This window comes from Suncus etruscus, chromosome 12 (assembly GCF_024139225.1).
Source record: "Suncus etruscus isolate mSunEtr1 chromosome 12, mSunEtr1.pri.cur, whole genome shotgun sequence".
NCBI classification, from domain to species: Eukaryota; Metazoa; Chordata; class Mammalia; order Eulipotyphla; family Soricidae; genus Suncus; species Suncus etruscus.
In genome coordinates this window covers 8,397,146-8,412,531 of record NC_064859.1, presented here as the reverse complement: position 1 = coordinate 8,412,531, position 15,386 = coordinate 8,397,146, and the positions used below count along the sequence as shown (strand labels likewise).

The following is a 15,386-nucleotide window of genomic DNA, read 5'->3' as shown; positions in this document are numbered from 1 at the left end:
AGCGACCTTCCGCATGTAAGGCCACCGCCTTACCGCTGTGCTATCTCTCCGGCCCCGGAAAAACACATTTTATCGAGAAGAGTGAGAAGGTCTCCAAAGTTTGGCATCTTGGGTTAATTTTTCATCACCCAACCCACACATTCATCCCTGTAGACCTTGAACACAGCTGGATGCTCCTAGGCAGGAGGCTCAGGGCAAAGTCTCATCACTGGCTGTGGCCACCCGAGGTGCTTCAGAGAGTTCAAGGAAGAGCATCCCCTACTTCCTCCAAGCTCTCATGAGCCTGGCTTGAGGCTCTGCTTTGCCCATGGTCCCTCCTTAGGCCCACCCAGTGTCAAGCAGAGCTGAGCACAGAGGCTCATGGGCTACGGCCACCCAGAGCTAAGGGAGACTGTCCTAATACAATTCCCTTACAGGACATCCTGAAATGAAAGTGCGTGGGAAAAGATGCAAGTCTGCACATACTGGAATGACAGTCCTAGGAACTGACCTGTCTTGTTTTCCAGAGCGAGCACTTGGCTTCCAAGGAGAAACTGAATGGAAGCAAAACTGCCACCTGGAAGATGACAACATGGAGCTCAAACAGGAGGAGGCACACAAGAAAGAGCCCAGGGCAGTTCTGTGTGGCCAGAACACAGGGATGCCTCTCTGGCCCTGGTGCCTTCTCACAAACTGTAGAACTTAAAAGATAATCCACAGGCAGAATGAACACAGAGAGCTAAGTCTAGTCACAGTAGCAAAGCCATGAACAGCCTGTGAAGGGGCATCCCCAAGGGATCCAGATGGAGAGGGTGGGACCTGGATGGTACGGTAAGACAGCTGTCAACTGCTGTGGGAAGCTCACTGATACCGGGGATCTCTCCAGCTGTGCTGCTGATCACAGGGTTCTGAATCCTTTCTCTCTGCTCAGTTCCTCACTGGTGTCCACACACTGACCAACAAACCAACTCAAGGAGAGCCTTGCATTCTGGCAAAGCTGAGTGTGGCTGGCCCAGCTGTCTCCCTTAGCTTCTCGAGTGAAGTGCAGCAGATGAAGCCGAAACACCCGTTACCCTGGTCAGTCACGTGGGTAAGAAGTGAGGCAGTGTGCACTTTACATCATCTCTACCACAGGGCAAGATGTACTGACTTTACACTCAATGTCCACAGTTCAGAACAATTCTGGGTGACTGTGATTGGCTGTCCCCTTGGCACAAGTCAGTTGGACCATCTAGAACACAAGCAAAGAGAAGAATACGATTGACTTTACGGGATCCGCCTGAGTCAACAAGAGACTGTGCCTCGTGTGTGTGCCCTTCCTGAGCACGGTGGATAGGACGAGGGGGTTGGCTCTGAGCCAAGCAATCAAGCTGGGAAAGGGCTGTGTCCTTGCATGCTTGGGAAGCAGTTGGTTTGTGGGTCTGGAAAAGGCTGTGATGTCTACTGGGAAAATAATCCCCCAGCTACATCCAGGATAAGGTGAGGGGTCCTGCCTGCTGTTCACCCTGTAGCTGTGATGAGCTACTTGGAGCTGGAAGTTCATCATTCCAGCTTGCTCTCCAATGCTGGCTTACGGGGTTCTCTGTGGGGGGTGGGTCCCTGTGCTGAGGAAGGCCCTGAGAAAAGCTCTCTGCATATGTGTGTGTGTTCTCCGCATGTGTGTGTGTGTGTGTGTGTGTGTGTGTCTCACACCCAGTGGCGCTCAGGGATTACTACTGGCTCTGCACTCAGAAATTGTCCCTGGCAGGCTTGGGGACCATATGGGATGCCAGGGATCGAACCTGGGTCCATCCCAGGTTGGCAGTGTACAAGGCAAACACTCTACCACTCCCCTGCAGGCAGTCTTGTAGGCACTGCTGCTTTTTTTTTTCTTCTTTTTTTGGTTTTTGGGCCACAACTGGTGATGCTCCGGGGTTACACCTGGCTATGTGCTCAGAAATAGCTCCTGGCTTGGGGGACCAAATGGGATGTTGGGGGATCGAATTGTGGTCTGTCCTAGGCTAGCACGGGCAAGGCCTTACTGCTTGCGCCACCACTCCGGCCCCACTGCTGCTTTTCTATAGAAATACTGTGTGGCCTTTGGATCCTGGTTCCTCTCACCAGAGCCTCTGCTGAGGTACGATGGGCGTGGGCCATGTGCATTCTCAGGAGTGACAGCAGTGAAGCAAGAAGTGGGAGTGAAACCCAGGCTCAACTGGCCCAGCAAGTGTCTGCTCCCCCACCTGATTCATATAGTCCATTCCCCCCTCCCCCCCAGCTCAGTTCAGAGTTTGTAACATGTCCAAATTTTTTCCTTCTGCTTTTTTTCTGAGGGATTGAAGAGTCAGGTTTCTGGGCCACAGCTGGTAGTGCTCAGGGGTTATTCTTGGTTATTCTTGTGGGCTCAAGACTGAGCCTTGGTGGTGTTGGAACTGGAACTGGGTTTAGCAGTGTCTTTACTCAGCACTACTCTTATAACTCTAGATTTGTTCTTATATCTCAAAATTGCTTTGGCTAGTCATAGTATTTAGGGATCTCATACAAAGTTTAGAAGTATTCCTTATATTTATATGAAAACTACAATCAGAATTAAAACAAGGGTTGTACTAAATCTGTAGAACACTGGGTAGTATATTTTGATAATATCAATTCTTTCAATCCATGAATACAGTACACCATTCCATTTACTTGTATCTTCTTCAACTTCTTTCATTTTAGTTTTCAGAGTGGGAACCTTTACCTCATTATTTGGTTGGTTATTTGTGTATAAGACTGTATATGTAGGGCTGGAGCGATAGCACAGTGGTAGGGCATTTGCCTCGCACGCAGCTGACCTGAGTTTGATTCCTGGCATCCTATATGGTTCCCCGAGCCTGCCAGGAGCGATTTCTGAGAGCAGAGCCAGGAGTTACTCCTGTGCACCACTGGATGTGGGCCCCCCCCCAAAAAAAAAAAAAAAAAAAAAAAAGAGGGCTGGAGGGTTAGCACAGTGGCAGGAGTTTGCTTTGCAAGTGCTAATCTGGAACAGAACTGGGTTCGGTTCCTGGCATCCCAGATGGTCCCCGAGGCTGCCAGGAGTGATTTCTGAGTGCAGAACCAGGATTATTCCAAGTGCCGCTGGGTGTGGCCCAACCCCCCCAAAAAAACCTCAAATAAAAAAAAATCAAGCCCAAACAAGTGGGTGTACAAACTGTTTGTGTACATCTGTATGTATGTGTTATCTGGCACTTGACATGAAAGATCTGTTATAAAGACAGATGTTTTTTCTTGAGCGTTTTATAAAACAGATGCATTTTACAGGAGTCAGTGGTAAACTTACCCAGATGATTAGTACCTTCTCCACTGGTCAGGCTCATACGATCTGCTTCCTGTACCAAATAAGAGATAAAAACCAGCTTAAAATCTAAAATATCAAAACTAAAAAGTGAGTTTCTCTTGAGATCCAAATAGAAACCTGACGTTTCTAAACTGTGTATAAACAACCAGGATGAGGGGCCGGAGAGATAGCATGGAGGTAGGGCGTTGGCCTTGCATAGAGAAGGACGGTGGTTCAAATTCCGGCATCCCATATGGTCCCCCATGCCTGCCAGTGGTGATTTCTGAGCGCAGAGCCAGGAGTAACCCCAGAGCACTGCCGGGTGTGACCCCAAAACAAAACAAAACAAAACCACAAAAAAGACCCCATGATGAGCTGCATCTGGAGCAGATTCTCCTTTGGGCAGTGCTGGCCGCCACCATGGTGAAATGGGACACATGGGCTCTGTGTTCAGCCCCCTCCGTTGGCAGTGGTTGCTGCCAGGAGAGTGGGGGATGGGCATGTGATGACACAGGGCTTCAGGTCTTTGTGCGTAGTAGCTAGGGGGCAGGGGATGATGTAGAGCAGGGAGAGTGCTAGCCCTCCTGCTGCGATGCTGTGAGTGAGTCCCAAGAGAGACCCCAAAGGTCAGAAGCGGGGTACCTGCTTCTCTCTCTGCAGGTGAGAAGCCCCTCCTGGGTTCACACCTTGCCTACTTGTGACTGGGGAGCTGAGACCTCATCCTTGTTATCACAGATGATCAGAGGTGCTTTATAGCAGCTCCCACAGAGGCACATTGTAGCTACTGCCTGTGGGATCTCACACGTCATTTCTAACTCCCACCCCCGCTTTGATGCTGCCGCCTGGCGGGCCAGAGGTCAGGCCTGACTGCCCATCGCTGTCCTATTTCACACAGGCCCTGTGTGGGACTGGCTTGAAGACCCTACCAGTTGGGAGAGGCCTCTTAGCAGCTTCTGGGCACAGACTTGGCTTCTGGGTAGCAAGTGAACATTCCTCACAGGCATTCTAGTTGTTCTGTGCTCAGAAATCAGAAATCACTCCTGGCAGGCTCAGGGGGACCGTATGGATACAGGGGATCAAAACCAGACAGGCTACATGCAAGACAAATGCCCTTCCCACTATGCTATTGATCAGGCCTTGGCATTTTAGTTTTTACTGGCTCCTTTCTACACAGGGCATACATCACTGTCCTCAAATTAGCAAAATAAAACTTGAGTCCAGCTCTCTGGGCCCCAAAACTGTGGGTCCACTCAACAGCTTCATGGATGTGTGTGAATCAGCCCCAAACCTCTACTGGCACAGTTAAGGCAGGTAGCTATGGCAGGGACAGCTCAGCCCTGCCACCCTGTACTGCCCTGCATGCCCAAGGTGAGCTCAGCGCTATGGGATGATCATGGCACTGAAGACTGCAGGAAAGGGAAGACAGGGTGGAGCCCCAGTCAGATAACGGGTTCGTTCCTTCCTGAGTTATACCATAAGGCCCATCCATGTATGTATAAGCCACAGCACAGGTAACACCAAAACACAATTCCCAGTCAAATGTAACAAGGCGTGTATTGTGCACGTGTGGCCTGACCTTTCTGAAAGTGCCTGGCTTCGCACAAAGTTCAGAGTAGGCATTAAATGAATGAACTGGCAGAGATAGCATCAAGCAAGGAAATTATTGGTTTTGACTTGTTTGGGGGATGAAACTGATCTAACAGCACGTTTCTGCTGATTTGGGTTGTAAACACACATCCTATTTCCAAAACAGAGTGAAGGCAGTTCTCAGCAACGGTGCTGGGAACCAGAAACGCCACAGGAGCTGGTCTTACCTGATCCCTGGTCTCTCCAGTGCTGCCTGTGGCCAGACCGGCCATGCCCAGAACTCGTCCTGTGAGAACTGGAGCTCTCTGGCTCCCACCTCCCTGAAAGAACAAGTGATCAGAATCAGCCACTTCCTGCACTACTCCAGATCACTGTTATAGACTGGTGTTTGGACCTGTGTCCAGAGACAAGGCCCACCGTGGAGTGTGCCCAGAAGGGTCTGAAGTAGGGCCCATTACTCGCCTAGAAGCAGCAGCCATGCCCATGGGCTCTGATCTGGGCAGTCCCTCCTGTGCCCTGGAAGTCATTTCCCGATCCCTTTAGCAAATTTAAAATCTCCCCAGACACAAGGAAGTTAAATGTGTGTTGAAATGGGAGATCCAACAAGTATCTTGATGTCTCTGGTGGTCTCCAGAGATCTCCAGAGAAGTGAGCTGGGGCTGCCTGGCACACCAAGGACCGGCACTCTCTCCAGACCCACAATGGTGCCCAGCCAGTCCAGACGGGGCTGGACATGTATGAGCACAACATTGCCTGCTATGGCCAGGACGGCAGCTGCTACACATGAGGGCAGGTGTCAGTGTAATCTGTGTGCAAGCCAGAATATGCTCCGAGAGTCCCCACAACTGGCTGCTCTGCCCCATCCCCACCCGGGGTTGACGGATACAAGAGTCTAGTGGTGAAGCAGCACTGAGTAACTGCCTCAACTCAGCTCCAAAGAGCTCCTTCCCTCTCTCCACATGCCCACTCAGCCATCAGCCCAGGAACTACCCTGCAACACCTGTATGATGCGAGCGCCAGGCCTGCCTGCTGGTGATGCGTCTGTTCTCCTTCACGCAGGCTTTGCACACAGCTGACTTGAGAGCTTGGAACCTGGTGAGCTGCGTCCTCTGCAAAGACAGAAGAACGTAAGGCCAGGAGCCGGGGCCTGTAGCTTGTCCCCATCTGGGGCATGGTGGGGGACATCCCATGCATATGAGTGTGTTCAGAGTGTCCCCTTCAATGCTGACTTCACAGAATTCTCTGGAATTCCGAAAGGCGGCAAGACAGCTACACAACCTGTCTCTGTGGGACAATCACTCTCAAGAGGCTCTTCAGCTCTTCCATCACAACTGCACAGTTCTGCAAACACTCCATGTGGGAATCTAGCCCGTTCTTGCTTTCTTTTGACTCCTGGCTCTGTGCTCAGGGATCACTCCTGGTAGGAGCTCTGGAAACTATCTGGGTACCGGGGATCAAACCCATGCTGGTTATGAGTAAGACAAGCCCTTTGCTTTAGCCCAATAATCGGTTCTTTCTTTTTTCTTTTTTGGGTGGGTGGGTGGGGGGAGTTTTTGGGTCACACTGGCAGCGCTCAGGGTTTACTCCTGGCTCTGCGCTCAGAAATCTCTCCTGGCAGGCTCAGGGGACCATATGGGATACTAGGATTCGAATCACTGTCTGTCCTGTGTTGGCTGCATGCAAGGCGAGTGCCCTACTTCTGTGCTATCTTTCCAGCCCCATAGTCGGTTATTTTTATGCTTAGTTGTAAGGCAGTAAATAGAAACAACAACAAGACAGTAGCAGAGTGGGAAATGACCATCCCATCCCACTTTCCTTACCTTTTATGGCCTTTCCACCATGTCTGTGCTAGGTCTTTAAACCAGAGAGTACAAACACACATGCACTTTGTACAAGATTTTAGACATTGAAAGAAAATAAGAGGGACCTGATAGGTTTAGACGGTGTCTCCAGATTTGGTGGTACCTCTGGTCAGTGCTGCAGTGACAAGCCAACCTAAGCAGGGCTTCTGTTTGTACCTTGTTTGACTGCATCTCAGTTCTGAAGTCTCTACAACACCTGGACTTGATCGAGTGTGTGACATACTCAAGAAAACTCGCAAGAAATCATGGAGCCACTATATATTATAAAGCCAGAACTACAGCCAATATTCCAATGAAACTGCCAGCCCTCAAAGAGATTTCTAACCATCCAGCACAATTCCCACTGGAACACCAAGGACCGACTGGTGCGGTGTTCCCACACACCTCTGAGTAAATGCCCGTCCTTTCTATTCTGGTTCTCAGGCCACATTCTGTGATGCTGGGGGTCAACCTGGGCCTCCTGCCTGCAGAGCAGAGCAGCTGCTCAGTGCACAGATCTCTCTCCAGTCTCCACTATTCCTACTACTCAAGAGGCAGAGTAGAAGTGAGAGCTTAGCATGGAAACTGTGCCCTGGTCTGGAGGTTGGCAGCCCCTCAGAGGAAGTGCTGAAGAGTAGAAGTGAGAGCTTAGAATGGAAACTGTGGCCTGGTCTAGAGGTTGGCAGCCCCTCAGAGGAAGTGCTGAGGCTTGAAGCCCTCAGGATACTGTGGTGGGGGCCAATGCTGGCCACACACTCACTACCAGGGGATATGGCCTTTCAGAAGAATCTGGGTTGACCCTTATCAGGAACGCAGATGTGAATAGTGTGACCACAGTCATGGGGCGAGCCCAACCCTGCAGTGCGCACCCCTGTGTTTTGGGGGTGGGGTTTCGCACATTTGTTTAAGGGCAGTGACAAGAATCCAGACAGCAGGGCTAACCAACCTATCTGCATTTCCAGAATGTGGGAATCATGGAATTCAGACCTAGAATCTGTGTTTGGGATGAATGAGAGGGGACTCACGTTCTGTTCCACAAGAGCCTCCACACTGTGCCCTTTCTCGGATAGCAGGTACTTCTGATGAAAAAGCTTCCCATCAAACACATTCCAGGGCATGAATTCACTCATGTTCCACGGAAAGCCACATGCACTGTTGACCAGCACCAGGGTGGTGAGGCCGCGGACAAAAAGCGAGCCGAGCTGCACTGCTCTGGAGTCAACATATTCCAGCTGCAGAAAGAGAACACAGAACACTGCTGCGGGCACATCAGCAGTGGCACAGGGACCACGCTGTGCATGACCGACACACCTAGCTCCCTCCAGTATCACCGTGCGCTCAACCTGCCTATTTCAGTCCCGAGCCCACCCGAAAATGCTATACCATCACACCCTTTAGGGGTTCTCCCCAACAAGCCTCGGGCTGGGCTGTAATGTCCTGGGAACCAGGAGCCTGTGCTTTGCAGATGCAAGGGAACTAGTTTGACCTCCAGCTTCATGCCCACCAAGCCCAGCCAAGTCCAGCTCTGATGATCCCCACACAGCACTGGGGTGGTCCTGGCTGCTGCTCCTGAGTACCTGGAATAGGTTCTGAGCAGGTCACTGCAAGGCCCAGTCTCTGAACAGACCACACTCAGAGCTGTCTAGGCTGGTGAAGTATCAGGGTACTGAGGAACCACCAAAAAGGAAGGAAAAAGAAAAGCAGAGCCAAGAGAATCTCACTGCAAGATACTAACGAGTTTACCATGGTAAAAAATATTGTATTCCGGGGACGGAGGAACAGTACAGCAGGTAGGGAGTTTGCTTTGCATGGGGCTGACTAGGGTTCAATCTCTAGCATCCCAGATGGTCCCCTAAGCAATGCTCAGAGTAATGCCTAAACACAGAGCCAGGAGTAACCCCTGAGCATTGCTGGGTGTGGCCCCCAAATCAAACTCAAAAAGATTGTACTCAGTCATTCTAAGGATTCATTATAAAAATTATGGCAAATAAAAGGCTAGGTCAGGGGCCGGAGATATAGCATGGAGGTAAGGTGTTTGCCTTTCATGCAGGAAGTCATCGGTTCAAATCCCGAGTCCCATATGGCCCCCCCGTGCCTACCAGGAGCAATTTCTGAGCCTGGAGCCAGGAATAACCCCTGAGCACTGCCGGGAGTGACCCAAAAACCACAAAAAAAAAAAAAAGGCTAGGTCAATGTCACAGTGGGTAGGGTGTGCCTTGCATTTGGCTTGACCTGGGTTCAACCCGGCATTTTATATGCCCCTACCAGCCTGCTAGGAGTGATTTTTTTGTTTTTTGTTTTTCGGTCACACCTGGTGACGCTCAGGGCTATGTGCTCAGAACTCAGAAATTGCTCCTGGCTGGGGGGACCATATAGGATGCCGGAGGATAGAATCGAGGTCTGTCCTAGGGTAGGGTGTGCAAGGCGCCTTATGCCCTGCACCACCACTCCGGCCCTGTAGGAGTGATTTCTAAGCTCAGAGCCATAAGTAACCCCTCAGCATCACTGAGTGTGCCCCCTCCATCAAAGGCAAATGATGGGGCCAGAACAATAGTCCAGTGGGTAGGCTATCTGCATGCAGATGACCTGGGTTCCCTCCCCAGCACCACACAAGATCCCTCACCAGGTGTGACCCAAAACAAACAATATTGTAAAGAAGTATTAATTATCTGATATTATAAATTAAACTTTTACTACAGGGGAAATACTTTTGATTTTTGTCAAATCTACCTTGGTGTCAGTGTTTGGTTCAGATAACTGCCACAGAGGCACCCCTGAAGCCGCCCTTAACCCGCAGTGCTCACACACATGGTAGGACCCAGCAGCGAGCATCCCTACCACCTGCCCGAAACCATGTCCTGCTCAACTATCAGATTTTCAGCAGGAGTGACGCCATGCAGAGCTGGTCTGGAACACTGAAATAACCCACTCTCCCTAGTTGCTAGGTGAGGCCACTTGGGAGAGGGAATGGACCATCATTGAGGCAATCACCCAGCTGTTAATTAGCTGAGGTTAAGGGCTTTGCAAACACTCATTCTCCAGGAAGGGAAGCGGTCAGGCAGCTGTCAGCCTGAGGTGGCCCGAAGATGAAAGCCAATGTCCCACCCTTCTCCCCAGGGACCTCCCGTCTGCTGCAGGTGTGAAGCTCACACCTCTCCTCCCGTTACTTGCATTAACCTGCACCTCTCCAACTGGCAGCTCAGAACATCTGTCCAGGACCACCAAGCAAGCCATGAAAACACAAACTTAAGATCACTGAATCGGCCGATGGTTTCCTAGGCGAGGGGTCATATGTCAGGCCAGTACCAATGTCCCTCTCCCTAAGCTTTGCTGAAGGCCCTGGATGGGGTTGCCACCCACCCCCAAACTAATGACCCCTCCGTGACTGCTCAGGGTGAGAACAAATGTGCAGTTTGCACCAACACAGATGATGTGCTTACTAAGTGTTGGGGAACAATTCTCTGATCTGGATGGTGCTTCCAAGCATCTCTTTAACTGCCTACTCTGAAGCACATTTACAGGCACAACGCCACTTCACTCACCCACTTGATGTGCCTCACTCCAATGCACACGAACAGCCTGAGGTCACCAGTCTTATGTCAACCCAAATCCCAGGAGTCCCTGTGTTCTCCCTATTGCCTGCTATGCCCAAACGTCAGCACCAGTCCACTCCCAAAGAGAAACTACTTGTGTTTTAACCAAAGATCACTGTTGGGTTGGGAGGGACCTGGAGACACTAGTGGTGGGCCTGGTGCTGAAACATCATGTAGAAACTTAACTATGAATGACTTTGGAAGTTTCAGTGACGATAAAAACTTTTGAAAAGCGAGTTGGATTTGGAGTCAATAAAGCCAGCAGCATGTTGACCTTGTAAAGGTTATTTGAGAAATAAGTGCTGTTCCTTTGGCTGCCAATCAGCCCCTTATCTTCACAAATGTGGCTCTTGGGAACATTAGTTATGATATTGCTAAAGCCCAGCCCAGTCTTATTAATCAGAGTATGTTCAAAATATTTCTCAATAATATTTTTATTTAATTTTCCTTATTATAATTAAGGTTTTTTGGGAAAAAAGGCAACTTAGGAAGCAGCAGCCAGGCTGTTAGCTAAAGACATGTTCATCACAGTGAAGAAAACTGAGATTGTGACAAACCTGATGAAAAAGTGACTCATCTAAGCTAAGCCGGCTTCTGAATAAAGACTTCCAGACAAGCGGGGCCAAGGTTGAAGCTGGGTGGGGGTTGTTTCCAGGACAGAAAAGGATGAGGGGATGCCCAGGAATCCCAGTTAGGATGGCAGAGCTGCCCAGGGGTCCCTGTCCAGAATCACCAGTGAGTTTGGGATAATTCCACTTGGCTCAAATGGTGGCCTTTGCTTGTCCCGGTCCGGTCCAAGAAAGTGCTGATTAGTGGAAGCATCATGGAAGCACCAGGCTCCAAGGAGTAAGTGATCCAAGGGCTTCTGCTCAAGGGGCAGCACAGAAGTGGGGGGTACAAAACAAGAAAAACCTGTTCATGATGTCCCCTAGGCCTCCCTTTAGGTATTTAACAGTAAACTGTTCAATTGCTTGGTGTTCATGGCCAAGACAGTCATTTACTGGGAATAAATTATAGCTATGAACTCAAGCATAAGAAACAAACAAATATTTTGAGCAACTGAAACCCCTCACTCAACCCAAATTTAGGTTAAGAAATTGCTACACCAAACCACTGTCCTAGAACTAGGTGGAAATTTAACCATGGGGAGAAGTCCTGAAAGTATTACGGTTTAATAATAAACAGAAAGCAAAAAATAAACCCTGCATATCTTTGGTCCAAAGTCCTGGGGAGGTTCCAGAGCCCTATAGCACATGGCAGTGTTCTCATCAGGAACTTTTCCTAACCGTGCAGTTTCACAGAATAATCCTTAAGGAGTTCCTGAGCCCACAAAGGGTAGGGGTCAAGTTTCACTTCCCAGTAGCCTTTTGTCCTGTGTGGGGAAAATGGGCTCTACAGTCTTTGAGAGTGTGTTGCATACAGGAAAAAGAACGAAAGCCTTATCACGGACAATGGAGCACCTTAGACCTCCTGTATCTTGGGGTCTTATACCTTCTCTCAATACTTTTCACTCTGAAAGAAAACTCAGCTCATATATGAATCCCAGAGTTTCCTGTTTCTAAGAGGAGCTTCACACTCTAGAAATGAGATTTGATTCGCAAATTTTTGAGCTAAAATCAACACTTCCAGCTTCACAGACCACGTTCCTAGGTCCCATCTGCCCAGCAATGCATCCACCAGTGAAGAAAGTGGCATGGAGAGACAGTGATGGTAGGACAGACAATGATGGGGGGACAGACAGTGATGACGGAAAGACAGTGAGGGGGAGAGGACAGTGATGACAGGACAGACAATGATGGTGGGACAGACAGTATTGAGGGCTCAGAACTTAAAGAGTCTCTCTAGGGCCAAGTGTTTTCAATGGGTAGAGGTGACACAGTCAAGTGACAGACTCAGTGTGGTGGTGTGAAAAGGTAGTGGGACTGTACCTGCTGACTTCTTGCCACTGTCTTCCTTGAGACTGACACTGGGTGAGTGGCCTGTGTGCAGCTGCCCCTGAAGAGGAAAGGGCCATGCTCAGAGGTCAGGGCTCTTCCAGTGAAGGAAATGGGTTTACCCAAAAGCATAGTCATTGTTTTGTTTCTTAAGCATACCCAGAAGAATAGTCAGAGGCAAAGGGAAAGGAGAGATTCATTTGCCACATGTCCCGCAGTGTGGGGAGCTCCAGGCAGTTTGTAGGGAGGTTGAATAGATCCATTGGGAGTAGGTGGCCTTCCCAGAGCATTTTAAAGCAAACCACACCACCTGTACAGGAGTTTATAAGACTTACTAGAATTGTAGAGTAAAACAACTGTTTCCATTCAAAAAAATGACAGGGGCTTAAACGGGAAGCTCGCTGGGAAGTCTCACCCGAGAATATCATTCTCCATGATGGTGGATCTCATGTACGGAATACACAGGAAGGCCAGTTAGTCACAGTGGGAAGGAACCCACCATGTTCGTCAGTCAGAGTGGGAAGGGGTCCATCAGGCTCTAGTCTCAGAGCATAGAGGCTGCACACAGAGAGAAGTCAGAGGCTTGCACCAGAACATGGTTTTACTCTAAATGTTGTTTTTATCAGACTTCTTTTCCTTCCTCCTGAATGAAAGAGAAACAGGCCCTCAAGAGAGGAGTGCTGAGGACCCACTGGCAGTTGCATGTCCCCCACCTGCTCTCACGCAGCTGGGGAGAATGGGGGGACCCACTTCCTAGCTGCTGAGAACCTCAGCCAGGGGCTGGTATTTGGACAGCTGGGAAGGTGGCTCCAGACCCAGCGAGAAAACAGGACAAGGGAGCAAAGTGTTTCTTTGCTTCTTCCTCAGAGAGCATGGAAGCATATTTAAAATTGTGGTGCAGGGGGGCTGGAGCGATAGCAAGAGGTAGGGCATTTGCCTTGCATGCAGCCAACCCAGGACCTGGTTCAATTCCCATATGGTCCCCAGTGCCTGCCAGCTTCGATTTCTCAGCACAGAGCCAGGAGTAAACCCTGAGTGTTGCGGGGTGTGGCCCCCAAACAAACAAAATTGTGGTGCAGAGACTGGAGTGACAGTACTACCCTAAATGCAGCTGACCCAGGTTAAATCTCCAGTACTGCAAATCGTCTCCTTAGCTATTTGAGGTGATTCCTGAGCACTGCTAGGTGCACATTCAAAAACCATAAATAAAATTGTGTTGCACTCTGGAGAAATTCCATGAGTTCAGGGTCTGAATGCGCTGTTTGCCTCAACAACATTCAATCATCCATTAATTACAGCTTCTGACAAAGTTTGAGAATACAGAGCGAGACTTTGCTTCTTTCCTGGAGACACTAAGTATGCAAGAACAATCCTGAGGGGAGCTATGCAGCCTACACACAATATGATGGCTCTGGCTGTGTAGCTGCACTGAGACAATGAGAACAGGAGTACATGATATGAAGCTGAGCTCCTGAGGGGACATGCACAGAGGCAGGCCTGTAAGCATGAGCACAGACACACTCACACACACCCCACACACAGTGGGTACGGCAGATGTCCTGATGTTCTCTCTTTCTCTCTTCTCTCTCTGTCTCTCTCCTCTCTCTCTGTCTCTGTCTGTCTGTCTCTCTCTCTCTCTCTGTTCATGGTCAAGGCTCTGCAGGATCCCTCGTGGGTAATCTGAGCAGGGACAGAGGAGATGCTGGTGGTCACCCCAGCAGCAGTGCCACACGTGGGAGACAGTCCAGGGACACAGTAGACAGAGCAGACATTTTCTGCCAAATGGTTTCCAGAAGTCCAGGACAGAGCCCTCACCGGGCAGCCAGCGACAAGGTTCCAGAACAGGATACTCAGCCCGTGAGGTACAGTGGTCAGTCTAGGACTGGCTGCTCTGAGTGGAGGATGCAGGCCACCACTCTTACTACCTCAGGGACCAGGTCCTCACTCAGACATGCATAACGAAACAGCTTTGGCCGAACAGGCCTTTGGGGTCTGTTGTGTGAAGTAGCAACCAGAACTTAAAATCAATGCAACGCTGGCTGTGGCCAGGGCAAATGGCCCTGCAGTGGTACCTGGAGGTCCATAAGCTGCACGGTGGGCTTTCCTTGGAGACACAGGGCCTGGGCGATGAAGGCGTGCAGATCCTCCATGCACAGGGTGTCCACCTGCAGAAGGAAAGGGCAGCATCAGCCCTGGAGACTGTGTGTGTCTTCGCAACTAGGTCAGTCTTAAACACCCCCACTGCCCAGTCGAAGCTGTTGCCAGTGCCTAGTTAGCAGGGAACCCAGACTCCTAGCAATTTACTCCAGGAGGCAGAACATTCTAGAAAACTAACACCAAGTCCAAGATATTAATACTGGACCCTCTGATCCTCTGTGGAGTTAAGGAAGCATGAGAAGAATAAGGAGAGACAGACAGGGAGAGTCGCAGGGCCTGAAACATTCACAGAAGCAAGGCAAGGACATGTGCACCAGAGAGATTCAGGTAGCACCTGTGGGCACAGCCCAGCCACTCCTGCAGGAGTCAGAGCAGTGAGCTACATTCATACATTGCTCTTAGGGAAAATGCACAGCCTCTCTGTTGGCTGTTCACTTCCATCAAAAGAACATAAGCACTGCTTTTTGGAGCGCAGAAACAAAAGGAAAAAAATGGTTAAAACAACCCAGTAACAATTTCAAGTCTTGATTCTTTTATGATGAACTTCTGTGCCTGTTCTGTGCAGTGAAAACAACCCTGCCATAAATCAGCAAAACATTCCCTCCTGCCTCCATCTCAGGCACTGCACCAAAAGCAACTACCCTACTTGCCTTTATTCAAAGTAGCTGGGCCTTTGTTTCTGACTTTGTTCCCTACACCAGACCCACCATGGGAGGCCCACCCCACCTCCAACAAGGCTCCTACTGTCTCTCCTTCTCCCTCCTGGATCATTCCGGGAAGCTAGCTTCATACTCTACTTCTGTAGCCTTTGGTCATTTGCTCTTTTTTTGGGGGGGAAGGGCACACCTAACAGGTCTCAGGGGTTACTCCTGGCTCTGCACTTAGAAATCCCTCCTGGCAGGCTTGGGGTAACCACATGGGATGCCAGGAACCAAACCTGGGTCTGTCCCAGGTCAGCCGCATGCAAGGCAAATGCCTTAGCCGCTGTGCTACCACTCTT

At 49.9% G+C, this 15,386-nt stretch overlaps 1 protein-coding gene across 3 annotated transcripts in view; it reads right to left on the bottom strand.

Annotated features, from left to right (window-relative positions):
• Positions 1–1,022: 1,022 nt before the first annotated feature.
• Positions 1,023–15,386, bottom strand: part of FAM120B (family with sequence similarity 120B) — a 60,750-nt gene continuing 46,386 nt past the window's right edge. For 2 of the 3 annotated variants that reach the window (XM_049785168.1, XM_049785169.1), the window contains exons 6-11: positions 14,302–14,394; positions 7,728–7,934; positions 5,862–5,970; positions 5,089–5,181; positions 3,278–3,326; positions 1,023–1,210 (exon numbers count right to left, since the gene is read on the bottom strand). In XM_049785168.1, the coding sequence (XP_049641125.1) occupies positions 3,286–3,326; positions 5,089–5,181; positions 5,862–5,970; positions 7,728–7,934; positions 14,302–14,394 (543 nt within the window). In that variant the 3' untranslated portion in view covers positions 1,023–1,210; positions 3,278–3,285. The remainder of the gene's footprint in view (positions 1,211–3,277; positions 3,327–5,088; positions 5,182–5,861; positions 5,971–7,727; positions 7,935–14,301; positions 14,395–15,386) is intronic. The other variant, XM_049785170.1, reaches the window with a different exon arrangement.